The sequence below is a fragment of the Macrotis lagotis genome, chromosome X (genome assembly GCF_037893015.1).
Source record: "Macrotis lagotis isolate mMagLag1 chromosome X, bilby.v1.9.chrom.fasta, whole genome shotgun sequence".
Classification (NCBI taxonomy): Eukaryota; Metazoa; Chordata; class Mammalia; order Peramelemorphia; family Peramelidae; genus Macrotis; species Macrotis lagotis.
In genome coordinates, this window is record NC_133666.1 from 700,347,332 (window position 1) to 700,373,902 (window position 26,571).

The following is a 26,571-nucleotide window of genomic DNA, read 5'->3' on the forward strand; positions in this document are numbered from 1 at the left end:
ACTCCTGAGCGTGTAGTTGTGTCTGGTTGTGACTCCAGGGACACAGACATGGAGGGAGACTGAGTCAGCACAGGCTGGGAGAAGGAACCTAGAAATATAGACACTCATCAATGTCCTGGAATGAGAAGACAAGGAGAACGTGCTTGGAGATCCTCCCTAGAGAAGAGAGGACAGGAGGGAAGAGGAGGTTCAAGGAGGGGTCTGAGGCAGTCCTGACCTGAGCAGACAGTGAGCAGGAGGAGGCAGACAAGAGACCAGGCCATGGTGCAGGGGCCCAAGAGCTCTGCTCCCCAAAGAACACGCAGCTGCTCTGGCTCTGCCAAGGCCCTATTATCTTCTACCTGAAATTCGATGATTGAGTTGGGGGCTGAATGCCAATCTTTATATGTGCCTGATCTTCTATAACCATCCCTGGGTCCTCCGTCTGGGGTCACATGTCCCATGAGGAGGGAGCATATATCAGGGCATGTCAGTGGGATGTTGGTTTACCGAAGCATCTGAGATGTCCCTCATGAGTGATTACAGGGCTTAGAGTAGCTACATTCACAGCCACCGGGACTGATGCCCACCTGAGACCACCAGGCTCTGCCCATCACTGTCTGCCTTGGGTTAGTGCTTCACTGCCACCTACCAAGCAGGAGCCTCCTATACTCCCAAGCCTTGTCAGCAGCCCTCAGTGGTCCCAGAACCAGAACTAGAACCCTGTTTGCTGCCCAACTGTTCTCAAGGCTAGCATCTACCCAAGGAACAAATGGAAGTACTTACTTGTTGAGTCCGGAGGAGGGAACTCAGGCCCACATCAATATGATTCCTAAGCTGGTTCGTTTATTGATCACAGGATACATACTTTTATACTCTATATTTAAGTAACCAATTGCATAAGAGTTTTAGCAAGCATTTTTTCACATGTATATCTTTGTGTATGTCTTAGGTGATTGTTTTGAGAACCAAACAGTGTTTTGATAAACAGAATGCAGATTGTTTTGAGAACCAAACAGTGATTTGTTAAACAAAGTGCAGAAGGTAATTATCTCAGAATGCGCTATCTGTGTGAGCCTGGGAATACACCTTGTTAGCTCAGACATGCAGCTACTCCCTTATCTAAGCTCTGAAGTACATCTTGCTTGTTAAAGCACATCACTATTTCTGTGTTAACCCTTCATAGCTCTTAGCCTGGAATATATATGACACAACACTTACTACCGACTGGACTGACTTCGTAAAAGAGATCAAGTCCTCATAGCTTGATTTTTGTCTTTCCTCTCAATAGTTTACGCAAACACTTGACTTTTTTCCTTTTTTTCTTACACTTTCATCATGCATGCTCCACTGAGAACATCTTTTGTTTTGGTTATATCCCCAGCACTTTAAATGAATGGCAAAGAAATTGTCCTCAGTTCTGAAAGGGTCTTGTTTCCAGGTGTGTCAGGGGTACTTCTATCTTTCCTCATGTTCCTACAGAGGTTTTTCAAATGCCCTGATGTCATCAGCATAGACATGGTGGTCATGTCTCCATCAGGCTTTGAAGGTGATGGTGGCCTTCAGGGTGACTCTGGAACTGTGTGTAAATAGAATCCAGTTGGACAGATTCTGACAAAGAAGTCTGTCCCTTCACCCTCACTCCTGCCATTGGAGTCTGGCAATAGCCTCAAGGCACAAAAATCTTTATAAGTGCTTCCTGCAGTAGAGCCATGCTAAGGACTGGCCTTCCAAATGGAAACTGAAGCCAGCCTCTGTTTTCAAGCACTTCACCTTCTGGAAGGTTTCAGCTGGGATCAAAGGGAAAGGTCCCATGGAGATCAGGGGGCAACAGCAAAGCAGGCGGTCTTTCCTCTTCTTTATTCGAAGTCAACCCGATAAAATTATGTAATTTGTGACCGGAACCATTTTCAGAGCTAAAGACACTTGGTGGTTAGAACTTTCTTTTCTGGGTCTTCCAAAATTTTGACTTCAGGACTTGTAGTTTCCAGGCTGGATCTCCACAAAATTATATCTCAGGCTTATGACTATGGACACTGGGTTGGGAGCATCAGGATCCATAAAAACTTGGTGTTCAAGATACTGGACAGTAGTCCACCTGACTGAGATAAAAGGTTGGTCAAGGTGCTGGTGGTAACCTGACTTGGTTGGAATCTGCTGTCTCCTGTCTTTCCCCCAGGGGAGTCAGCAGCTTCCACCAGGTTGTCTCATGTGAACTGTGGGTGGCAGGGGGCAGACTTTGCTGAGGATGGCTAGTGCGCCTCCAGGAGAGTGACTTCTAGGGATGATGCCTGTGAGGACTGAGGGAGAACCGGGACTCCTGCTGTGGGGGAGGCTGCTGTTCCTTGGGGTTGTTTCTCTTTTGGTGGTAGTTATTAAGTAGTTGTTGCTGGTAGTGCTGGGGGAAACTGGGTCATTTCTTCAAAGTGATCTTTCCCCTTAAGCATGGTTGTGAGGTCTCTATGCAGTGTCAAAGTATGGGAATCTGAGGGAATGCCCATCAACTGAGGATTGACTGAACACGTTATGGTTTGTGGATGTTATGGAGCCTTGTTGTTCTATAAGAAAATATGAATATTTGAACCCTTGAGAAGCCCAGAAAAAATTACAGGAAAGAATGATGAGTGAAGTGAACAGAGTCAGGGGAACATTGTCCGCATTAACAGCAACATTGTGAGAAGATCAGCTGTGATGGACGCTGTTCCTCTCCTTAAGTCAGTGATCAAGGACAGTCCTGAGAGAGCTGTTAAGGTAAATGTCGTCCGTGTCAGAGAAAAAACTCGATTCTGAATGCAAGATGAAGGAGAATACACTCACTTTTTAAAAATACCAACTTCTGCTACATTTTCACTTTCCCATGGAACCCCCCCCCTTTAATTGTAATTCCTCTTTTGTACATGTTCAGTGAGGAATGATGTTCAACACATGTAGCATCAGGGACAAGAAAGAAAGCCATGAGATAGGAAGGGAAACCATGAGAGAGTTTTATAACAAGTGAACCAAGGGTTCATTCAGATTGTGTTGTTTTTTTTCTTTGGTTTTGTTGGATATGCTTTGTTTTGTATTTCGTAGCCCAGATGGGGTTAGCATTGTCCATAGTCAGTCTCCTTGGGTGCCCCAGCTCTCTGAACTGCCGAGAGGACCTGCATCAATCAAAGTTGATTAAGCCTGGCACAGTTCTGACCTCCTTTTCAATATCTTGGTGAGGGTTTCCATGTGTGGGGATCAGGCTGACATCAGCAGGCCCTAGTTAGGGTCTCATGTAGGTGCTCACCCTGCACAAGGAGGGTCTGCATCTGGCTCCAACGTCTCTGTTCACACTTCCTTCCTGATTTCTCTGCTTCCCCTTTAAAGTGATTCTGATCATGGGCTTGTGAGCCCTGGCCAGTCTCCAAGGGGTCACCTTAGGCCAATAATTCTGCTATTTGTGAGAGACAAGAGTCTCTGCTGGGGCAGCCAGATGGGGGCAGGGGCTCCCTCTCCACCAGTCACATTCCAAAACCTGGAGGTTCAGCTGAACTTCTCCCTTAGTATGAGTCTTCTCAGAGGACCCCATGGGAAGGGGTACTTGCGCTGCGTCAGGTGTCAGATGCACTGCGTTCCTGATCCATTGATGTCACCCTAAGTTTGACATCCAACTCCCCATGCAATTTTCTCTATACAGACACTCAGAGAGATAGAGAGAAAGAAAGAAATAGAAGTCAGGGAGATGAACATAGAAACTGAGAAAGACTCGCCTGAGCCCTGGATGGCTGGGGGGGGGGTATCATGAAGCTGGGTCTGGGGGGAAGCTGGGCCTGGGCTGGCACAGGAGGTTTTTGTCCAACTTCCTCATTGAATCTACCACTGTGCTGAGTATAGCCACTGCTATATGCTTGACAGTAGTAATCGGCTTCATCCTCAGGCTGGACGTTGCTGATGGACAAGTAGCGACTGGTGCCAGAGCCGGAGCCAGAGAAGCGGTCAGGGATCCCATCGCCCTTGCCTACGCTTCCACTGCTGGTGACATACATGATAAACCGAGGAGCCTTTCCTGGGCTCTGCTGGTGCCAAGCAATAGTATAACCACTGTGCTGACTGCTGAGGGTGCAGGTGAGTTTGGCTGTGGCTCCCAGGGACACAGACATGTCAGGAGACTGAGTCACTGCAGATTGGGAGAAGGAACCTAGAAACACAGACACTCATGAATGTCCTGGAATGAGAAGAGGAGAAAGGTGCTTGGAGAGAGGGAAGGGGGCAGGTAGGGAGGAGGAGTGATGAGGAGGGGTCCGAGGCAGCCCTGACCTGAGCAGACAGAGAGCAGGAGGAGGCAGACAAGAGGCCAGGCCATGGTGCAGGGGCCCAAGAACTCTGCTCCCCAAAGACCATACAGCTGGGCCTGGGCTCTGCCAGGTCCCTCTTATCCTGTCCCTGAAGCCCCTTGCTGTGGGTGGGGGCTGAATGCAAATCTTTCTCTGAACCTGGGTTTTCTTAATCACACCTTGCTCCTCCCTCCGGGGTCAGAGGTCCCATGGAGAAGGGACATATTACATGGTAGTAAGGTGGGATGTTGGTATACAAACCCAGGTGGGATGTCCCCGTGAGTGATCACAGGGCTCAGAGCTCCTAAGGACACCGCTGTGCTGAGCCCCCTGAGCCAACAAGATCCCCGCACCCTCCCTGCCTGCTCTCCACCAGTCCTGCACCTCCCCCTACTGACCAAAGGCCTCACATTAGCTCCAGGTTTGTAAGCAATCCTCAGCTGACCCAAAGTCAGACAAGACCCCTGCTTGCTGCCCACCAGTCCTCCAGGCTGGCATCTGCCCATGGGACAAAAGGAGGTCCTGACTCCAGGGAGGACAGAACTAGTGTATATATCTAAATGGGATCAAGTCCTCACAGCTTGATTCTGTCTTTCCTCCCAATTGTTTGTCTAAAGACTTGGCTTTTTGGTGTTCTTTCTCATTCCTCCTGATTCACTTATGCCCCACTGAGGACATCTGCTGGTTTGGTTATATCCCCAGGACTTTGAATTATTCGTGAAGAAATTGGAGCTGTCCTCCATTCTGAAGGGCTCTTTGGATACAGCCGTGTCAGCGGCACTTCTACCGTTGCTCTGGTTCCTTCAGAAATTTTTCAAATGCCATAATGTCAGCAGCAGACATAGAGGTCATATCTCCATCATTGTTTTCTTTTTTAGTTTTTAAAAGGCAATGGGGTTCAGTGACTTGTCCAAGGCCACACAGCTAGATAATTATTAAGTGCCTAAGGCCGGGTATGATATCAGGTCCTCCTGACTCCAAGGCTAGTGTTCTATCCACTGCACCCCCTGGCCGGCCCTCCATCAGTCCTTGCAGGTGATGGGCCCTTCAAAGTGATTCAGGGAATCTGTGTAAAAAGAGAGAATTCAGCTGTCAGATTCTGATAGACAAATCTTCACCTTTCCCATCTCTGTCATTGCAAAATAGATTGGCCACAGAAAATGACTGCACAGATTTCTGTTTCGAAGTGCTCTCTGTAGTAGGACCAGGCTAAGGCCCAGCCATCCAAATGAAAACCCGCCCTCTGTTCTCAAGGAGTTCCCATTCTGGAAGGTTTCAGCTTTGGGTCAAAGGGACAGGTCCAATGTCGCTCAGGGGGTAGCAGCAAAGCACATGCTCATTCTTCTTATTCACCATAAGCTGTGCTGAAGAAATTAGGTCAGTTTGGGGTGAGAGTCATTTTACTGAGCTAAAGACCCTTGGGGCAACAATTTTCTTTTTTGGGGTCTTCCAAAGTAGTGCGTACAGGCCTTGTAGTTGCCAAAGTTCATCTTCACCAAGTGATCGCTCAGCTTCATGACTATGGACACTGGCCTGGGAGCATCAGGATCCCTCTAGGTTTCCGGATCAAAATGCTGGACCATGGTCTCTTGACCTGAGGGAAGGGGGTCCAGGTGGTGATGGGGATCAGACTTGGCACCTGCTGCCTCCTCCTTTTCCCCACAGTTGTCAGCAACTTCAACTAGTTTGTCTCATCTTAGCTGTGGGTGGCCGTTGCTGAGGATGGCTAATAGTGCTTCCAGTGAATTCCAGGGATGATGATTGTGAAGGCTGAGGTAGAACCAGGACTCCTGGTGTGGGAGAGGCTGTAGCTCCTTGGGGTTGTCTTTTGCTGGTAGTTGGTAAGTGGCTCCTGCTGCTGTACTGGTGAAGGTATGCCATTTCTCCAAAACGATCTCTCTCCGCTCTAGAATGTTTGTGGGTTCTTTATGTCGTGGCAAAGTATTGGAAATTGAGGGAATTCCCATGAACTGAGGAGTGACTGAGCACATTATGGTATCTGAATATTCTGGAGCCTTTGTGAGATGATCAGCTGTGATGGATGCAGGTCCTATTGGCAGTTCAATGATCTTGGAAACTCTTGAGAGTGTTGTCAAAGAAAATCTCATCCTCATTCAGGGAAATGACTGCATCCTGAATGCATGGCAAAGGACACCATGTTCACTTAAAAAAACCACCTTCTATTACATTTTCCCTTTCTTTCTCATGGTTTTTTCCCCCTTTATCCTAATTTCTCTTTTATATCATACTTAATAAGGAATTATATCAGACACCATTAGAGTAGGAGAAAAGGTGAAAAACACCTATGAGACTGGAAGGGAAGGTACAAGAGAAATTTTTAAAGAGTGAAAATATTGTTTATTGAGATCCTGGCCTTTTGGCTTGTTTTCTTTTGGTTTCTTTGTTTCTTCTGCCAGTTTCCACTTATCCTCTCCCTGAAGCCCCTTGTTGTGGGTGGGGGCTGAATGCAGATCTGTGTCTGAACCACACCATGCCCCTCACTCTGGGGTCACAGGTCCCATGAGGAGGGGTCCTACTTCAGGAAATGGAGGTGGGGCATCGCTATGCAAGTCCAGCTGAGATGTCCCCCATGAGTGACCACATGACACAGAGCTGCCACAGACACAGCTGTGCCAAGCCCCCTCTGCAAACCCCAGGCTGCCCATGCCATCACTGTCTGCTCTGGGCCATTCCTGCATCACCACCTTCCAACATCCAGCCTCGCATACACTGCAGCCTCTGAGAAAACATCAGGACCCTATAGTAAGAGCAGGACTCCATTGCCTATGGGACTTCCTTCCTTAACACTTTTAAAGAAAATTTTTTTTTTATATTTTTCCAAATGCACATGTATAATTTTAAGTTACAAAATTTCCTTCCTCCTTCCATTTCCCCCCATTTCCCTCAGTGGCAAACACTGTACATGCACATTTCGATAAAAATGTTTAAAGGTTGTTATTGTACAAAAAAGACAAATTAGGATTAAGGGAAAGAGATGTATAACATGTAATTTTTACAAGGTCTTCATCACATTCTGAAGGGTTGTTTGTGTTTGTTTGTTTCTGTGTTTGTGTGTGTGTGTTTCTTTTGTTTTGTGTTGTTTTCTTTTTCTTCCTCTGGATAGGGATGATATAGTCCATGGTCTAGTCAGTTTAATTCCTTTGTCCTAGCTCTCTGGACTGCTGGGAGGAGCTGCGTCCATCAACATTGCTCGTCTCACATTCTTCTTGTTGGTGTGCACATTGCTCTCTTGGTTCTACTCCCTTCTCTCAGCATCAGATCCTGCCAGTCATTCTCTACTGCGACCATTTATGATTTCTTATAGAGCTATAGTATTTCATAGCAGTCCATAACCTGTTTAGCCATTCCCCAATGAATGGGCAACCCCTCATTTTCCAATTTTTTGCCACTACAACAGGGGCTGCTATGAATGTTTTGGAACATGTATTTTTTAACAGTTTTTTTTTTTGCTATAGACCTGGAATTGGAATTGCTGGATCAAAGGATATCACCAGTTTTATGGCTCTTTGGACAAGGTTCTGTATGGCTCTCCAGAAAGGTTGGGCCAATTCACAACTCCACCAGCAATGCATCAGTGTCCCAATCTTCCCACAGACTCTGCAACATTGATCATCCTCCCTTTTTCTCTTCTTGGGTAATCTAATAGGTGAGAGGCGATATCTCACTGTGGAAATTTGCATTCATGTGATCCATAGTGATGTGGAGCATTTTTCCTATGATTGTATATAAATTTAATTTCTTCATTTGAAACTGTTCATATCCTTTGATCATTTATCAAGGGGGGAATGACTTGTGACTCATAAATTTGATGCAGTTCTCTCTATATTTAGAAATGAGACCTTTATCTGAACTCCTGTTTGTCAGGACTGTTTCCCAGCTTTCTTCTTTACTTCTAATGTTGGCAGCACTGATTTTATTAGTGCAAAAACTTTTGCATTTAATATAGTTGAAATCATTCATTTTGTGGTTTATAATATGATCCAATTTTTGTTTGGTTATAAATTCATCCCCTTTCTATAGATGTGATAGAGTATTTCTTTGTCGATTGATGCATCTATAGTGTCAGTCTTAATTTCTAAACGCTGTTCCATTTTAACCGTATTTTTAGTACAGGGCGTGAGATGAGGATCTAGGCCCAGCTTTTGCCCCGCTAGTTTCCCTTTTTTCCCCACAATTTTGGTCAAATAGTTAGTTCTTACCCCAGAGGCTGATGTCTTTGGGTTTGTCAGATAGAACATTGCTGGGGTCCTTCCCTGCATGTAATTTTGAACCTTTCCTGATCCAGTTATCCATGAACTATTTCTTAACCAGGACCAGGCAGTTTTGGTGACCCCAGCTTTTTAGTATAGTTTGAGATCTGGTAGAGCTGGGCCACCTTCCTTTACATTTCTTTCCATCAGTTTCCCTTTTTATTCTTGCACTTTTCTTGCACCAGATGAATTTTGTGACTATTTTTCAAGGTTAGTAAGAGAGGCATCATCTTGTTCATTGTCTGTGTATGTGTGTGTGTTTGTGTTTCTTCAGAATCACTCTTTGCCATGGTTAGCAGGCCAGGCTTAGGGTGGTGAAGAAGATCATTATTAGGGCTGTTAAGGAAATGTCGTCCATGTCAGAGAAAAAACTCGATTCTGACTACACGATGAAGGATAATACACTCACTTTAAAAAAAAAAAACAACTTCTGCTACATTTTACCTTTCCCATGGTTCCCCCCCTTCAATTGTAATTCCTTTTTTATACATGCTCAATGAGGAATGATGTTCAACACATGTAGCATCAGGGACAAGAAAGAAAGCCATGAGATAGGAAGGGATACCATGAGAGAGATTTATAAACAGTGAACCAAGGGTTCATTCAGATTGTGCTGTTTTGTTTTCTTTGGTTTTGTTGGGATTTGCTTTGTTTTGTTTTTCGTAGCCTGGATGGGGTTAGCCTTGTCCATAGTCAGTCTCCTTGGGTGTCCCAGCTCTCTGAACTGCCGAGAGGAGCTGCATCCATCTAAGTTGGTTAAGCTTGGCACAGTTCTGAGGTCCTTTTCAATATGTGGGGGAGGGTTTCCATGTGTGGGGTTCAGGCTGACATCAGGAGGCCCTAGTTAGGGTCTCATGTAGGTGCTCACCCTGCACAAGGAGGGTCTGCTTCTGGCTCCAATGTCTCTATTCACACTTCCTTCCTGATTTCTCTGCTTCCCCTTTAAAGTGATTCTGATCATGGGCTTATGAGCCCTGGCCAGTCTCCAAGGGGTCACCTTAGGCCAATAATGCTGCTATTTGTGGGAGAAAAGAGTGTCACCTGGGGCAGCCAGATGGGGGCAGGGGCTCCCTCTCCACCAGTCACATCCCAAAAGCTGGAGGTTCAGCTGAACTTCTCCCCTAGAATGAGTCTTCTCAGAGGACCCCATTGGAAGGGGGACTTGCGCTGCGTCAGGTGTCAGATGCACTGCGTTCCCGATCCATTTATGTCACCCTACGTTTGACATCCAACTCCCCATGTAATTTTCTTTATAAAGACACTCAGAGAGACAGAGAGAAAGAAAGAAACAGAAGTCAGGGAGATGAAGACAGAAACTGAGAAAGACTCGACTGAGCCCTGGCTGCCTGTGGGGGGGGGTATCAAGAACCAGGGTCCGGGGGGAAGCTGGGCCTGGGCTGGCACAGGAGGTTTTTGTCCAACTTCCTCATTAAATCTACCACTGTGCTGAGCATAGCCACTGGCATATGTTTGACAGTAGTAATCGGCTTCATCCTCAGGCTGGACGTTGCTGATGGACAAGTAGCGACTGGTGCCAGAGCCAGAGCCAGAGAAGCGGTCAGGGATCCCATCGCCCTTGCCTACGCTTCCACCGCTGGTGACATACATGATATACCGAGGGGCCTTTCCTGGGCTCTGCTGGTGCCAAGCAGCATAATAACCACTGTGCTGACTGCTGAGGGTGCAGGTGAGTTTGGCTGTGGCTCCCAGGGACACAGACATGTCAGGAGACTGAGTCACTCCAGATTGGGAGAAGGAACCTAGAAACACAGACACTCATGAATATCCTGGAATGAGAAGAGGAGAAGGTGCTTGGAGAGAGGAGAGGGGGCAGGGAGGGAGGAGGAGGAGAGATGAGGAGGGGTCCGAGGCAGCCCTGACCTGAACAGATAGTGAGGAGGAGGAGGCAGACAAGAGACCAGGCCATGGTGCAGGGGTCCAAGATCTCTGCTCCCCAAAGTGCATACAGCTGGGCCTGGGCTCTGCCAGGTCCCTCTTATCCTGTCTCTGCAGCCCCTTGCTGTGGGTGGGGGCTGAATGCAAATCTGTGTCTGAACCTGGGTTTTCTTAATCACACCTTGCTCCTCCCTCCGGGGTCAGAGGTCCTATGGAGAAGGGACATATTTCATGGTACTAAGGTGGGATGTTGGTATACAAACCCAGGTGGGATGTCCCCATGAGTGAGCACAGGGCTCAGAGCTCCTAAGGACACAGCTGTGCTGAGCCCCCTGAACCAACAAGATCCCCGCACCCTCCCTGCCTGCTCTCCACCAGTCCTGCACCTCCCCCTACTGACCAAAGGCCTCACATTTGCTCCAGCTTTGTAAGCAACCCTCAGCTGACCCAAAGTCAGACAAGACCCCTGCTTGCTGCCCCCCAGTCCTCCAGGCTGGCATCTGCCCATGGGACAAAAGGAGGTACAGACTCCAGGGAGGACAGAACTAGTGTATATATCTAAATGGGATCAAGTCCTCACAGCTTGATTCTGTCTTTCCTCCCAATTGTTTATCCAAAGACTTGGCTTTTTGTTGTTCTTTCTCATTCCTCCTGATTCACTTATGCCCCACTGAGGACATCTGCTGGTTTGGTTATATCCCCAGGACTTTGAATTATTCGTGAAGAAATCGGAGCTCTCCTCCATTCTGAAGGGGTCTTTGGATACAGCCGTGTCAGGGGCACTTCTGTCTTTGCTCTGGTTCCTTCAAAATTTTTTCAAATGCCATAATGTCAGCAGCAAAGACATAGAGGTCATGTCTCCATCATTGTTTTTTTTAGTTTTTGCAAGGCAAGGGGTTCAGTGACTTGTCCAAGACCACACAGCTAGGTAATTATTAAGTGCCTAAGGCCCAGTTTGTTCTCAGATTCTCCTGACTCCAAGGCTAATGTTCTATGCACTGGACCACCTGGCCGCCCCTCCATCAGTCCTTGCAGGTGATGGGGGCCTTCAAAGTGATTCAGGGAATATGTTTAAAAACAGAGAATTCAGCTGTCAGATTCTGATAGAGAATTCTTCACCTTTCCCATCTCTGTCACTGCAAAATAGATCAGCCACTGGAAATGACTGCACAGAATTCTGTTTCGAAGTGCTCTCTGTGGTAGGACCGGGCTAAGGCCCAGCCATCCAAATGAAAACCCGCCCTCTGTTCTCAAGGAGCTCGCATTCTACAAGGTTTCAGCTTTGGGTCAAAGGGAGAGGTCCAATGTGGCTCAGGGGGTAGCAGCAAAGCACATGCTCATTCTTCTTATTCACCATTAGCTGTGCTGATGAAATTAGGTCACTTTAGGGTGAGAGTCATTTTACTGAGCTAAAGACCCTTGGGGCAAGAATTTTCTTTTTTGGGTCTTCCAGAGTAGCGCATACAGGCCTTGTAGTTGCCAAGCTTCATCTCCACAAAGTGATCGATCAGCTTCATGACTATGGACATTGACCTGGGAGCATCAGGATCCCTCTAGGTTTCTGGATCGAGAAGCTGGACCACGGTCCTCTTGACCTGAGGGAAGGGGGTCCAGGTGGTGATGGGGATCAGACTTGGCACCTGCTGCCTCCTCTTTTCCCCCACGGTTGTCAGCAACTTCAACTAGTTTGTCTCATCTGAGCTGTGGGTGGCCGTTGCTGAGGATGGCTAATAGTGCTTCCAGTGAATTCCAGGGATGATGATTGTGAAGACTGAGGTAGAACCAGGACTCCTGGTGTGGGAGAGGCTGTAGCTCCTTGGGGTTGTCTTTTGCTGGTAGTTGGTAAGTGGCTCCTGCTGTTGTACTGGTGAAGGTATGCCATTTCTCCAAAACGATCTCTCCCCTCTAGAATGTTTGTGGGTTCTTTATGTAGTGGCAAAGTATTGGAAATTGAGGGAATTCCCATCAGCTGAGGAGTGACTGAGCACATTATGGTATCTGAATATTCTGGAGCCTTTGTGAGATGATCAGCTGTGATGGATGCAGGTCCTATTGGCAGTTCAATGATCCTGGAAACTCTTGAAAGTGTTGTCAAAGAAAATACCATCCTCATTCAGGGAAATGACTGGATCCTGAAAGCACGGCAAAGGACACCATGTTCACTTTAAAAAACCACCTTCTATCACATTTTCCCTTTCTTTCTCATGGTTTTTTCCCTCTTTATCCTAATTCCTCTTTTATATCCTACTTAATAAGGAATTATGTCAGACACAATTAGGATAGGAGAAACAGGGGAAAAAACCCATGAGACTGGAAGGGAAGCTAAAAGAGAAATTTTTAGAGTGAAAATATTATTCATTGAGATCCTGGCCTTTTGTTTTGTTTTCTTTTGATTTCTTTATTGGTTCTGCCAGGTCCCTCTTATCCTCTCCCTGAAGCCCCTTGTTGTGGGTGGGGGCTGAATGCAAATGTGTGTCTGAACCACACCATGCCCCTCACTCTGGGGTCACAGGTCCCATGAGGAGGGGTCCTATTTCAGGAGATGGAGGTGGGGCATCGGTATACAAGACTAGCATAGATGTCCCCCATGAGTGACCACAGGACACAGAGCTGCCACAGACACAGCTGGGCTGTGCCCCCTCTCTGAACACCTGGCTGCCCATGCCAACACTGCCTACTCTGGGCCCGTGCTACATCTCCTCCTTCAGACATCAAGGCTCACATACACTGCAGCCTCTAAGAAAGCATCATGGACCCTATAGTCAGAGCAGGACCCCATCGCCTATGGGGCTTCTTAAGAAGATTTAATTTCCTTCCTAATCACTTTTTTTTTTACGAATTACTGCTAAGTTTATTGTATTGTGTGAACCATTTACTAAGGGAGAAAAAACTAAATACTTGAAAGTAAAACAAAATCAATTCCTGGTTGACAAGTTCAAAAGTCAATACAATAAAACACTGCTTTATACACAACATAAATGGCTTTAGAAAGCAAATATGCCAACCCACATAGCCCTTGTCCTTTTGTAACATTTAGGAAGACAATAATGATAAAAATGTACATGTAATATAAATACAGTACACATATGACTAGTAAACCAGTAGGCCATTAAGACCAAACAGAGAATTATTCACATTACACCATTTAATACTGTCTGTGGGTCAAGCTTAAAATTTTCAGGAATGGTCAGTTAATGTAAGAATATCTCTGCATTTTCATAATTTTTAAAAATCTTATATTTTTCTCTTATCTCCAGTGCCAGTGCTCTATCTACTGTACCACCTAGCTGCTCCCCAATCTTATCTTTTTCAAAAGAATTATTGGTACAACCTAACAACTTTTATCAGATCATTTTTCATATTAAATTTAAAGCATTTAAAACTTTTGGAGTTTTCCCGGTTTTTATTTTAAGTTGAAATACAGAAAATGTCTTCATTTTTATAAAGTTCAACAGTCATTCAGTAAAATAAAATGAATTATCCCAAAATCCGTAAATAATTTTGCCTTGAGTGACTGATTCAACCCTTGACTAATTTGAACTTTACGTTTTTAAGTTTCCAAACTTTACTGGTATTCAACGGGCATGATTGGTCACCAAACCCCCACCACAGGGATAGAGCTGAAGCGCTGCCAAAAAGAGGTGCCTGGAATGTTGTCTATGGTTTATGAAGAAATATGAAGGATGGGGTGGGTGGGGGAGGATAAAGCAAAGTAATCGAGACTGATTACACACCTGGCCTCTTAAAGCACTAGTCTGTGAAATGCAATGACTTATTTCTTACACTGCCTACTTTCAAAAGTCTCCATAAGGAGACAAGAAAGCATCAGCTGGCTCTGTTTGTATGATTTACAACGATGTGATCACTGGTCACTGGAAGGAATAGCAGATGTGGGACAGTGTCAGGAATACTGTATTGAGAGAGCGCTAGGACACCTGGTTCTGGTTCCAACACACTTACCGACTAGCTGCCAGATGATGGACAAGTCACTTAACTTTGGGGGACTTCAGTTTCTGTGCTTCTCAAATGAGAGTATTTGACAGGATAATCTCCAAGACCCTTCTGATATCAGATGCTATGAATCGACACAGAAATACTCTCTTTTTTTATCTGGTTACACTACACTTAGTTCTGCTTGCAGAATTTATTAAGTGTCTCTTTCCTTACAGTTTCCCTTCTGCCCCAACCTCTTCATTTTTAATGGATTCTAATAAGAATTATGCCATAAGTCTTTCAGCTGGTTACATTTTGTTTCTAATCACATTTTGTGGGTGTAGGAAGATGGAATGAAAGGTAACCATACAAGGACATCTTACTTGAAAAGTGAGTTCTCCATGTTTCTCTGAAGGCCAAGTGATCTGAACCCTACTGAACTACGAGAAAAAGTTTTTAAAAAGTGCCTCTTGTTTGCCTACCTTAACATAAGGAAAGCAGAGAATGAACAAAATGAAGGACCCACTATGGAAATAAACTTCCACGGCACATAAAAGCTGGCTTATTTGGTTTAATATTGATACGTGACACTGTAGAACTTGGCTTCAAAAAATGACTCAGGTTTCTCCAACAAATCAGAGTTTGGGGAATGAGGTTTTAAAGTATTTGGCAAACTTAGCCTTTTACAAGGATTTGGATCAATATTTTCACTATGTCACTTAGTCTACATTAATTCTATTTACTGCTTGCCTCTTTAATCAGTCCCTTCCACCATGTATAGGAGATTTTAGGGAGCACACTTTCCCCTACTCTTCCCTCCCCCGATCTCTTATCTCTGTAGACTCCAATTGTGTAACTTGAAGTGAATAAATAGGCTCAGAGATTGCTGTTGGGAAGAGAATAAATTGAACTGTTTCTGACTAATGATTTCAATTCACTTTAAGGTTTAATGAGAAAGACAGTGAAAAGTCTTCAACTGAGTGTTAAGTAAAGCAACAATTTCCCTCCCATCTTCTCCTGAATAGTCTGCATGGCCAAATTCCTCTGGCCTGGTTCAGTATGCAAACATGGAAAAACTTTTAAACAAAATAAAACTTTACACACATTTAAAGTTCTTAGAAAAGCAAAAGGCGAGCAGTGAGAATAGAGGAAAAAGTAAGGTTTGTCAGAGAAAAGTGCTTCCAATGGTCTCACTAAGTTTAGCTAACTTTTTTGGGGGGCGGGGGGAGACAAAAACCAAAAAACCTGAGCTCATCATTCCTTCAAATGCTATTCTACATTTAATGGAATTCAGTATTTCTACTAAGGCAGCCCAAAGACTTGTTTAAAAGTAAAACAAAAAATATTCTACTTTCAAACATGAAAAATGTAAGGAAATAATACAAAGTATTTCAAGAGTGGAGTTGAAGTACATAAAAGAATTAAAAGTATTCACATTACACTTCTGAAAAACAGTGGAGTGCATTTTAACAATAGTGTTTTTAAAAAGTTCCCAAGAGCATCTTCAGCTTCTGATTACCATCCCAGGGTAAAATAGTAATTAAAAAAATGAGGGGTACTGAGTAGAAGACATGTAAAAGGAAAAAAATGGGGTTTTTTTTGAAACTATCTTTGTAATGACATAGAGATACAGTTAGAAAATGAATGAGAGGCAAAAAATTATGCAAGGAAATCTTTTAACAGTAAAAGATAAGTTCAAAGCTCTAGTCAGTTTTTTCAGCACAGCTCCCTGGGATAATAGGCCTGGAAGGAGAAGGCAACAGTACCATGAAGTAGGGGTAATTTCAGACTAGATCCACCCTCAGATTGTTGTCTTAATCCTCACGTGGGATTTGGTGTATTTTTCTTCCAGGTATGATTTTTAAAAAGCAAGAAAATTTTAAAGAAAAAATAAAATTAAACTATTTATAAGTTTAAGGCTTTATGAGGTCTAGAGACAAACATTTAAGGCACATAAGTATTTTCAAGTCACTATTAAAATCAAATATGTAAAAATGAGTTCCTTCCTCATCTTTATTCCCGTTGAAAATATGGCTAGTTTGTAATGATATTACGTACAAAAGGGAAAAACTCAAAAATGAAAAATTTCATGAACACCTGGTACAATTTTGCACAGAAATCCCCTTTTCTGCATTAAGCACCACTGGTCAGCCAGGAGACCCTTTTGAGCTTTCCTTTCTATCTCCCCACCTCTCAATGCCTCAGTCTTAAATAGGATTTTCTTCTTCTTTAGGGTATTCTTGGAGTTCTTGCTGGGCTGACTCCTCATTCTTATTGGTTTCTTTTCCCCTCTCAATATTATCTATGTTGGTTTTTTTTCTCTTTCTTCCTATTTTTAATTCCTCCTTTGCTTTCTGTTCTTTTCCCAAAACACAATAACCACAGTGCTGACTGCTGGGGGTGCAGATGAGTCTGGCTGTGGCTCCCAGGAACACAGTCATGTCAGAAGATTGAGTCCTCCTCACAAGTGTTTTAATTTGCTTTTCTCTCATCAGTAATGATTTGGAGTATTTTTTCCACATGATTATATAGTGTTTTAATTTCTTCATTTCTTCATGTCTGTTGATATCCTTTGACCATTTATTCATTGGAGAATCACTTCTATCTTTAAAATTTGATGCAGTTCTCTATATATTTTAGAAATGAGGGGGATGGCTAGGTGGCATAGTGGATAAAGCACTGGCCTTGGAGTCAGGAGTACCAGGGTTCAAATCCGGTCTCAGACCCTTAATAATTACCTAGCCTTGTGGCCTTGGGCAAGCCGATAAACTCATTGCCTTGCAAAATCTGAAAAACAAAAAGGAATTAAAAAAAGAAATGAGATGTTTATCAGATCATCTAGTGTGAAAATTGTTTCCCAACATTGTTTTCCTTCTAATCTTGCTAGTATTTGTTTTATTACTACAAAACTTTCAAATTTAATATTATTAAAATCATCCATTTTGAAATTTATAATGTACTCTATTTCTTGTTTGGTCATCAGTTTCTCCCCTTTGCATAGATCTCACTGAGTATTTCTTGATTTGTTAATTGGTCCATGGTATCCTCTATGTGTCTAAGTCCTATACCCATTTTGAGCATATTTTAGTAAAGGGTGTGAGATGTGCATTTCTTACTAATTTTGCCATATTTTTTCACATTTTCCCAAGAATTTTTGTAGAATGAGGAATTCTTATCCCAGTACCCAATGTCTTAAGTTTGTCAAATAATAGATTACTATCATCGTTTACCACCATCTCTTACTCTGTACTGTAATCCATTGGGCCATTACTCTATCTCTACCCAATACCAGGCAGTTTTGATCACTGACCCTTTATAGCGTAGTTTTAGATCTGATAGAGCAAGAGCACTTCTCTTTTCATTTTTTTTCAGCAATTCCATTGATATTCTTGGCCTTTTGGTCCCCCAGAAGAATTTTGTTCCTATTTTTTTTCTAGCTCAGGAAAACAGTTGTTTGTAGGTTTGTAGGTACAGCCCCAATTTAGTACTTTAATGTTGGTAGAATTACAGTTTTTAGTATATTAGCTTGCTCTAACCATTAGCGATTGACAGCTTTCCAATTGTTTAGATCTGCCTTTATTTGTGTGAAATGTTTTGTAATTGTGTCCATGCCATTTGGGGTCTTGTCTTTGGAGGTAGAATCTCAGGTATTTGATGTTTTTTGCAATTACTTTAAATGGAATTTCACTTTCTATCTCTTTCCCTTGGACTTGTTGTTCATATATAGAAATGCTGATGATTCATGTGGGTTTCTTTTATATCCCACTACTTTGCTGTTTCTTAATAGTTCCAAGAAGATTTTTAGATGAATTTCGAGGTTTCCCATCCAATCATCTGCAAAGAATAAAAGTTTTGCTTCCTCCTTCCCATTTCTACTTCCTTCAGTTATATTTTCTTCTCTTATTGATAAAGGTAATATATATATATATATGTATATCTAGTACTATATTGAATTCTAATGATAATACTGGACATCTTTGCTTCACACCTCATCTTAATGAAAATGCTTCCAGTTTATCCCCATTATATACAGTATTTCTTGATGGTTTAGATAGATCCTGCTTTTTAATTAAGGAAAACTCCATTTATTCTTACTTTTCCTAGAGTTTCTAATAGGAATGGATGTAGTATTTTGTGAAAGAATTCTTCAGCATTTATTGAGGAAATCATATGATTTCTGTTGGTTTTTATTATCGATATATCTTCCTAATTCAATTCAGCCTCTATTCTGCTCGTGATATTTGGTTTGGAATTGTCAGAAAGCAAGTGTTCTTTCAACTGTTCCTTCTTTTCTGCGGCTACACTGGCTCTTGGCCACCATCTTTAGGTAGAGGGTCAGCCTATTTATTGCTCGGGCAAAAGTCTTGCCAGCCATGGCTAAAATGGAGACAGCTTCTCTCCCCCTCCCCGATGGTCACAGGATAAGCTATTTTTTTCTTTTATGGGAATGGACATTGGAGGCACCCTTGAACTCCTGGGGAACAACCTCCTCTTGCCATAGATCCCAGAACATTTTAGTCAGCTTTTGTTTGAGCAGTGAACCCCTGCCTTGTAAATCTTAGAATAGAATCATCAGCAGGTTCTTCGCCACACAATAGCAGTATAATGTCATTCAAAATCACCTCTTTCTTTAGAAGTTTCATGAGAAAGGGATTGAGTTCAACCTGAGGCCAACCATCTGTGACATCAGCATTCATTGTTGATATTCTCTTAATTTAACCAAGAAAAGTATAGGTGGCCACCATTAAGGAAATGACCACGCTGAGTAAAGGGAAGCAAGAATATTTATGCATCAACAAAGATAAGAATATCATTAAACTTCCTTTGAGGTCAGTCCATTAAGTTACAAGTGAAACCAGGTGGTACAGTGGGCAGACAGGGTGATGCGTCAGGACAGGAGTTTGAATTCATCCTCAACCACTTGACCCTTATTATCTCTGTGACCTTGGGTAAGTCACCTATTTCTGACTGTCTTACATCCAGGGCTATCTCCGGTCAATCTGAATCCTATTAGGCCATGGGACGGAGTTTGCTCTGGAGAAGTATGACTGGTTATAGTGCACAACCTCCTCTCAGTCAAAGCCTGTTCATGTGCTTGTCATGGCATCACCTCCATGTTGTCATGGTCTTTTTGTGAATGCAGGACAAACATCCTGTTTAGGTTTCACTATTGCCAAATGATCCTCATATAATCCTATGTCATCTAAAGGAGGATGCAGAGATATCTCTTTCCTGTATTACAATATAACAAAGGCAGGATAAGTTTCTGACTTTCCAGTCATTTGTTTTCCTTGTATTGTCATTAATATATGGAGAGAAATGAGTTCATTTCCCCCAATAACAAGAGACCAGACTTTTTAACAGAAAGATTGATGGGAAATCCTTGTGAACTTTGACTCTGTATGGCTGAGAAGAGCTAAGGCTCTCATAGTCGACCATCACACATTGTTGCTGATCATGTGGACAATGTTCTTCTGGTCTAACCAATACTAAGTGCTTCCCAGGCTCAGCTTCAGCCTCCTTGACTGTTGGAACAAACTGTTTCCATCTGCTGATTCTCCCAGTGTAAGTCTTCATGTGCAAGTGCACACCCCAAGGGGAGAGAGTCAGCTGAGTCTACAGGAAACTGGGGCTGAGGGATGGGGAGAACACTAAGCAGAACCCTGGTCAGGCATTTCCTATCATTCCCTGGAAGCAGTCAGAACCAGGGGCAGCCTGGCCTGGGGGAGCTTCCTAATGGACCTAGTCTTGGAAGAGATAAGCTGGTCAATCTGTCAGGAAATCCCAGAAGAAATTCATGTTTGTGTCCTGCTGAAAGGGCACTGATGATCATGATCCTGACAGAGGCCAGAGAGGGAACCTGAACTAAGCAGTCGTGGTCTGCCAGTTTGGCAGGATCTCAGAGGCCATGGATGCTGACTCTCACAATTCCACTGCACAGAGCTAGTACCAAGAGATCACCCCAAGGTGATCTGGGGAGCGAGTGAGGGACCCAGGCTGGATTCACTGTCCGCAGACCAGGAGGTCAATATGAAGTAGCCAGCAGAGAGGGGACTGAATAATCAATAGAGTTCAGAGGAGGAGAGGATACTGAGTGGTGGTGGCAGAAGGAGGTCCTGACAGTGCCAATGCAGCCAAGGAGATACTGCTTGCCCCAATACTGTCAGTGAATAAGAAGTGAGAGGGATAACGCAGCCAGGGATGAAAAGGGTGGCCGGAGAGTCTGTGTCACAAGAGGAGCAAGAAGATGGAGAAGTGAGTATGGTCCAGAGAGGAATGAAGTTGGGGAGAGGGACCAGAGAGTTTGGGGCCAGGATTGCCCAACAGAGAGGCTGCTCCCTCAGTAGACTCTCCAATCTCCTTCCTCAGAGCATTTCCAGGGATTCCTCCATTCTGGAATGCTCATTCCTACCCCTTCTGCCTCCTTGGTTTCTTTCAATTCCCATCTGTAATCTCTGTCTACAAGCAGGCATTCCCTAAACCTTCTTGGGCCTAGTGCCTTCCCTCCATGGATCATCTCCACTGGTCCTGTCCTCAGTGTGTCCACACATGGGTGTTTGTATGTTGTCTCTCCATTAGAGTGTAAACTTCTGAAATTGGGGGTTGTCATTTCCCTTTCTTTGTATCCCCAGAGCTCAGCCCAGGCCCCCTCACACAGTAGGAGCTTTCTGAAGGCTTGGAGCCTGACTGGATGACAGTGACCAGTGCTGGGGGAGGAGACGATCCCTGCGATTCTGCACTGTCCCAGGAAAAGGTTGTCTGGGTCAGTGAGGTCCTTCCTATGGCTCTGTGTGGGGGTATTGCCAATGTGTACCCATTCTTCTCTTGGGCTCAACATACTTGTGGAAGAGGTCTCCCCAGTACTTGGTCATTGTTGTGCCACAGATTTGCTGCTTCAATAAATATCCATTTTGAGCTGCTTGTCATATTTGATTGTTAAAGGGACTTAGGGACTCATTGTTCATGGTGTGTGGACCCACCCAGACCCGTGCCCTAGTGGCTGTATGCTACAATGGAGCCACCCTGTGAGCAGGAGCTGGGGGTGGACTGGGTAATGATCTTCTTATAGAACTTTCTTCATGAACACTGTTCAATTTCTCCTCAGAACACCTGGAGGAAGGAGCCATGGTGATGCTTCTTTAACAGAGGAGGAAACTGAGGCTGACAAAGGTGCGCCAATGCAGCCAGTGCTGAAAAGGGTGGAGCGAGGCTGGGTCACATGAGGTACAAAATGGGGGAGAATGGTCCAGAGGGGAGTGAGCAGGGACAGGCCTAGAGAGCTTGGGGGATGGCCTGGCAGAGTTCTTGCTCCCCACTACACTCTCCATCTCGTTCCTCAGAGCATATCCTGTACTCTAATCAATCCTTCCCTTCTGCCTCCCTCTGGAAGGAGAAGATGTGCTGAGGCAGGAAACAGAAGAACTGGGTGATGGTCCATTTCTCTTTGTCTAACTTTGACCTGAAGCTCATCATTTAGTTTTCTGTACAGAGACAGACAGACAGACACAAAGAAACAGAGGTAGAAACAGAATCAGGGTGATGAAGGCAGAGAAAGAACCAAAGACTCGCCCAGGTGTGGTGACGTCAGAATCCTGAGGCCAGGTCGGATGTTTGGCCTGGCCTGATGGGAGGATTTTGGGCTGCTTCCGCTATGAATGGATACCTGTGCTAAAATTCGACACCAACACTATTATAATAGCACCCACAGAAGTAATCACTTTCACCCTCAGACTAGATGTTGCCGATGGACAAGTAGCGATAGGCCCCCAAGGTCGAGCCAGAGAAGTGAGCAGGGATCCCATTGCCCTCACTGCCACCTCGACTGCTGTTGACACACAGGAAATACCAAGGAGCTTTTCCTGGGCTCTGCTGGGGCCAACCAACAGTGTGCCAGCTTTGCTGACTCCTGAGCGTGTAGTTGTGTCTGGTTGTGACTCCAGGGACACAGACATGGAGGGAGACTGAGTCAGCACAGGCTGGGAGAAGGAACCTAGAAATACAGACACTCATCAATGTCCTGGAATGAGAAGACAAGGAGAACGTGCTTGGAGATCCTCCCTAGAGAAGAGAGGACAGGAGGGAGGAGGAGGTACAAGGAGGGGTCTGAGGCAGTCCTGACTTAAGCAGACAGTGAGCAGGAGGAGGCAGACAAGATACCAAGTCATGGTGCAGTGGTCCAAGAGCTCTGCTCCCCAAAGGACACACAGCTGGCCTGGGCTCTGCCAAGGCCCTCTTATCTTCTCCCTGAAATTCGATGATTGAGTTGGGGGCTGAATGCCAATCTTTATATGTGCCTGAGCTTCCATAACCATCCCTGGGTCCTCCCTCTGGGGTCACATGTCCTATGAGGAGGGAGCATATTTCAGGGTATGTCAGTGGGATGTTGGTTTACAAAATCATCTGAGATGTTCCCCATGAGTGACCACAGGTCTCAGAGTAGCTACATTCACAGCCACCTGGACGGAACCCCACCTGAGACCACCAGGCTCTGCCCATCACTGCCTGCCTTGGATTAGTGTTTGTCTGCCACCTACCAAGCAGAAGCCACCTATACTCCCAAGCCTTGTCAGCAGCCCTCTGTGGTCCCACAACCAGAACTAGAGCCCTATTTGCTGCCCACCTCTTCTCAAGGCTAGCGTGTACCCATGGAACAAATGAAAGTACTTACTACCGATTGGACTGACTTAGTAAAAGAGATCAAGGCTTCATAGCTTGATTTTTATCTTTCCTCCCAATAGTTTATCTAAAGACTTGACTTTTTTGCTTTTTTTGTTATTCTTTGAAGGTGATGGCAGACTTCAGGGTGACTCTGGAACTGTGAGTAAACAGAGAGAATCCAGTTGGTCAGATTCTGATAAAGAAGTCTGTCCCTTCACAACCCCATCCTGCCATTGGAGTCTGGCAATAGCCTCAAGGCACAAAAACCTTTATAAGTGCTTCCTGCAGTAGAGCCATGCTAAGGACTGGCCTTCCAAATGAAAACTGAAGCCGGCCTTGGTTCTTAAGGAGCATCCCTTCTGGAAGGTTTCAGCTGCGGATCAAAGGGAAAGGTCCCATGGAGCTCAGGGGGAAACAGGAAAGCAGACGGTCCTTCCTCTTCTTTAACCGAAGTCCACCTGATAAAATTATGTAATTTGTGGCCAGAACCATTTTCAGAGTTAAAGACGCTTGGTGGTTAGAACTTTGTTTTCTGGGTCTTCCAAAGTTTTGACTTCAGGAATTGTATTTACAAGGCTGGATCTCCACAAAGTTATATCTCAGCCTTATGACTATGGACACTGGGTTGGGAGTATCAGGCTCCATAAAAACTTGGTGATCAAGATAGTGGACCATGGACCACCTGACTGAGGAAAAAGGTTGGTCAAGGTGCTGGTGGTAACCTGACTTGGTTGGAATCTGCTGTCTCCTTTCTTTCCCCCAGGGGAGTCAGCAGCTTCCACCAGGTTGTCTCATCAGAACTGTGGGTGGCAGGGGGCAGACTTTGCTGAGGATGGCTAGTGCGCCTCCAGGAGAGTGACTTCTAGGGATGATGGCAGTGAGGACTGAGGGGGAACCGGGACTCCTGCTGTGGGGGAGGCTGCTGTTCCTTGGGGTTGTTTCTCTTTTGGTGGTAGTTATTAAGTAGTTGTTGCTGGTAGTGCTGGGGGAAACTGGGTCATTTCTTCAAAGTGATCTTTCCCCTTAAGCATGGTTGTGAGGTCTCTATGCAGTGTCAAAGTATTGGAAGCTGAGGGAATGCCCATCAACTGAGGACTGACTGAACACGTTATGGTTTGTGGATGTTATGGAGCCTTGTTGTTCTGTAAGAAAATATGAATATTTGAACCCTTGAGAAGCCCAGAAAAAATTACAGGAAAGAATGATGAGTGAAGTGAACAGAGTCAGGGGAACATTGTCCGCATTAACAGCAACATTGTGAGAAGATCAGCTGTGATAGACGCAGTTCCTCTCCTCAAGTCAGTGATCAAGGACAGTCCTGAGAGAGCTGTTAAGGAAAGTGTCGTCCGTGTCAGAGAAAATACTCGATTCTGAATGCAAGATGAAGGATAATACACTCACTTTTTTAAAAAACCAACTTCTGTTACATTTTCCCTTTCCCACGGAACCCCCCCCCCCCATTAATTGTAATTCCTCTTTTGTACATGTTCAGTGAGGAATGATGTTCAACACATGTAGCATCAGGGACAAGAAAGAAAGCCATGAGATAGGAAGGGAAACCATGAGAGAGCTTTATAAAAAGTGAACCAAGCGTTCATTCAGATTGTGTTGTTTTGTTTTCTTTGGTTTTGTTGGGATTTGCTTTGTTTTGTTTTTCGTAGTCCGGATGGGGTTAGCCTTGTCCATAGTCAGTCTCCTTGGGTGTCCCAGCTCTCTGAACTGCCGAGAGGAGCTGCATCCATAAAAGTTGATTAAGCCTGGCACAGTTCTGACCTCCTTTTGAAGATTTGGGGGAGGGTTTCCATGTGTGGGGTTCAGGCTGACATCAGGAGGCCCTAGTTAGGGTCTCATGTAGGTGCTCACCCTGCACAAGGAGGGTCTGCATCTGGCTCCAACGTCTCTATTCACACTTCCTTCCTGATTTCTCTGCTTCCCCTTTAAAGTGATTCTGATCATGGCCTTATGAGCCCTGGCCAGTCTCCAAGGGGTCACCTTAGGCCAATAATTCTGCTATTTGTGGGAGACAAGAGTGTCAGGTGGGGCAGCCAGATGGGGGCAGGGGCTCCCTCTCCACCAGTCCCATCCCAAAACCTGGAGGTTCAGCTGAAATTCTCCCTAGTATGAGTCTTCTCAGAGGACCCCATGGGAAGGGGGACTTGCGCTGCGTCAGGTGTCAGATGCACTGCGTTCCCGATCCATTTATGTCACCCTAAGTTTGACATCCAACTCCCCATGTAATTTTCTCTATAGAAACACTCAGAGAGATAGAGAGAAAGAAAGAAATAGAAGTCAGGGAGATGAAGACAGAAACTGAGAAAGACTCGACTGAGCCCTGGCTGGCTGTGGGGAGGGGGGTAGCAAGAAGCTGGGTCCGGGGGGAAGCTGGGCCTGGGCTGGCACAGGAGGTTTTTGTCCAACTTCCTCATTGAATCTACCACTGTGCTGAGCATAGCCACTGCTATATGCTAGACAGTAGTAATCGGCTTCATCCTCAGGCTGGACGTTGCTGATGGACAAGTAGCAACTGGTGGCAGAGCCGGAGCCAGAGAAGCGGTCAGGAATCCCATTGCCCTTGCCTACGCTTCCACTGCTGCTGACATACATGATATACCGAGGGGCCTTTCCTGGGCTCTGCTGGTGCCAAGCAATAGCATTACTACTGTACTGACTGCTGAGGGTGCAGGTGAGTTTGGCTGTGGCTCCCAGGGACACAGACATGTCAGGAGACTGAGTAACTGCAGATTGGGAGAAGGAACCTAGAAACACAGACACTCATGAATGTCCTGGAATGAGAAGAGGAGAAGGTGCTTGGAGAGAGGAGAGGGGGCAGGGAGGGAGTAGGATTGATGAGGAGGGGTCCGAGGCAGCCCTGACCTGAGCAGACAGCGAGCAGGAGGAGGCAGACAAGAGACCAGGCCATGGTGAGGGGTCCAAGAACTCTGCTCCCCAAAGTGCATACAGCTGGGCCTGGGCTCTGCCAGGTCCCTCTTATCCTGACCCTGAAACCCCTTGCTGTGGCTGGGGGCTGAATGCAAATCTGTCCTGAAACACATCATGCCCCTCACTCTGGAGTCACAGGTCCCATGAGGAGGGGTCCTACTTCAGGAGATGGAGGTGGGGCATTGGTAGACAAGACCAGCTGAGATGTCCCCCATGAGTGACCACATGAAACAGAGCTGCCACAGACTCAGCTGGGCTGTGCCCCCTCTGCGAACACCTGGCTACCCATGCCATCACTGCCTGCTCTCGCCCAGTCCTACGTCACCACCTTCCAACAGCAAACCTTGGGTACACTGGCAGACTCTAAGAAAGCATCAGGGACCCTATAGTTAGAGCAGGACCCCATTGCCTATGGGACTTCTTAAGAAGATTTAATTCCTTCATAATCACTTTTAAAAAAATAATTTTATTTATTTTCATCCATATGCACATGTATATTTTTAAATTACAAAATTTCCCTTCCACCCTCCATTCCCACCCCACCTTCCCCTCAGTGACAAGCATTTTACATACACTTTTTGATAAAAAATACT

The 26,571-nt window shown here is 45.1% G+C and overlaps 1 long non-coding RNA gene and 1 gene segment (V, D, J or C); one reads left to right on the top strand and one right to left on the bottom strand.

The window, feature by feature from the left end:
• Nucleotides 1–5,302: 5,302 nt before the first annotated feature.
• On the bottom strand, nt 5,303–25,984 carry LOC141499643 (immunoglobulin lambda variable 4-69-like). The segment is given in 4 exon segments: nt 5,303–5,346; nt 5,746–5,813; nt 9,921–10,311; nt 25,913–25,984. Coding segments are annotated over 4 exon segments (549 nt in total).
• On the top strand, nt 18,596–25,788 carry LOC141497237 (uncharacterized). The gene is made up of 3 exons (XR_012471257.1): nt 18,596–21,143; nt 21,486–21,604; nt 25,534–25,788. It is a non-coding gene; the product is annotated as an uncharacterized LOC141497237 (long non-coding RNA).
• Nucleotides 25,985–26,571: the final 587 nt, after the last annotated feature.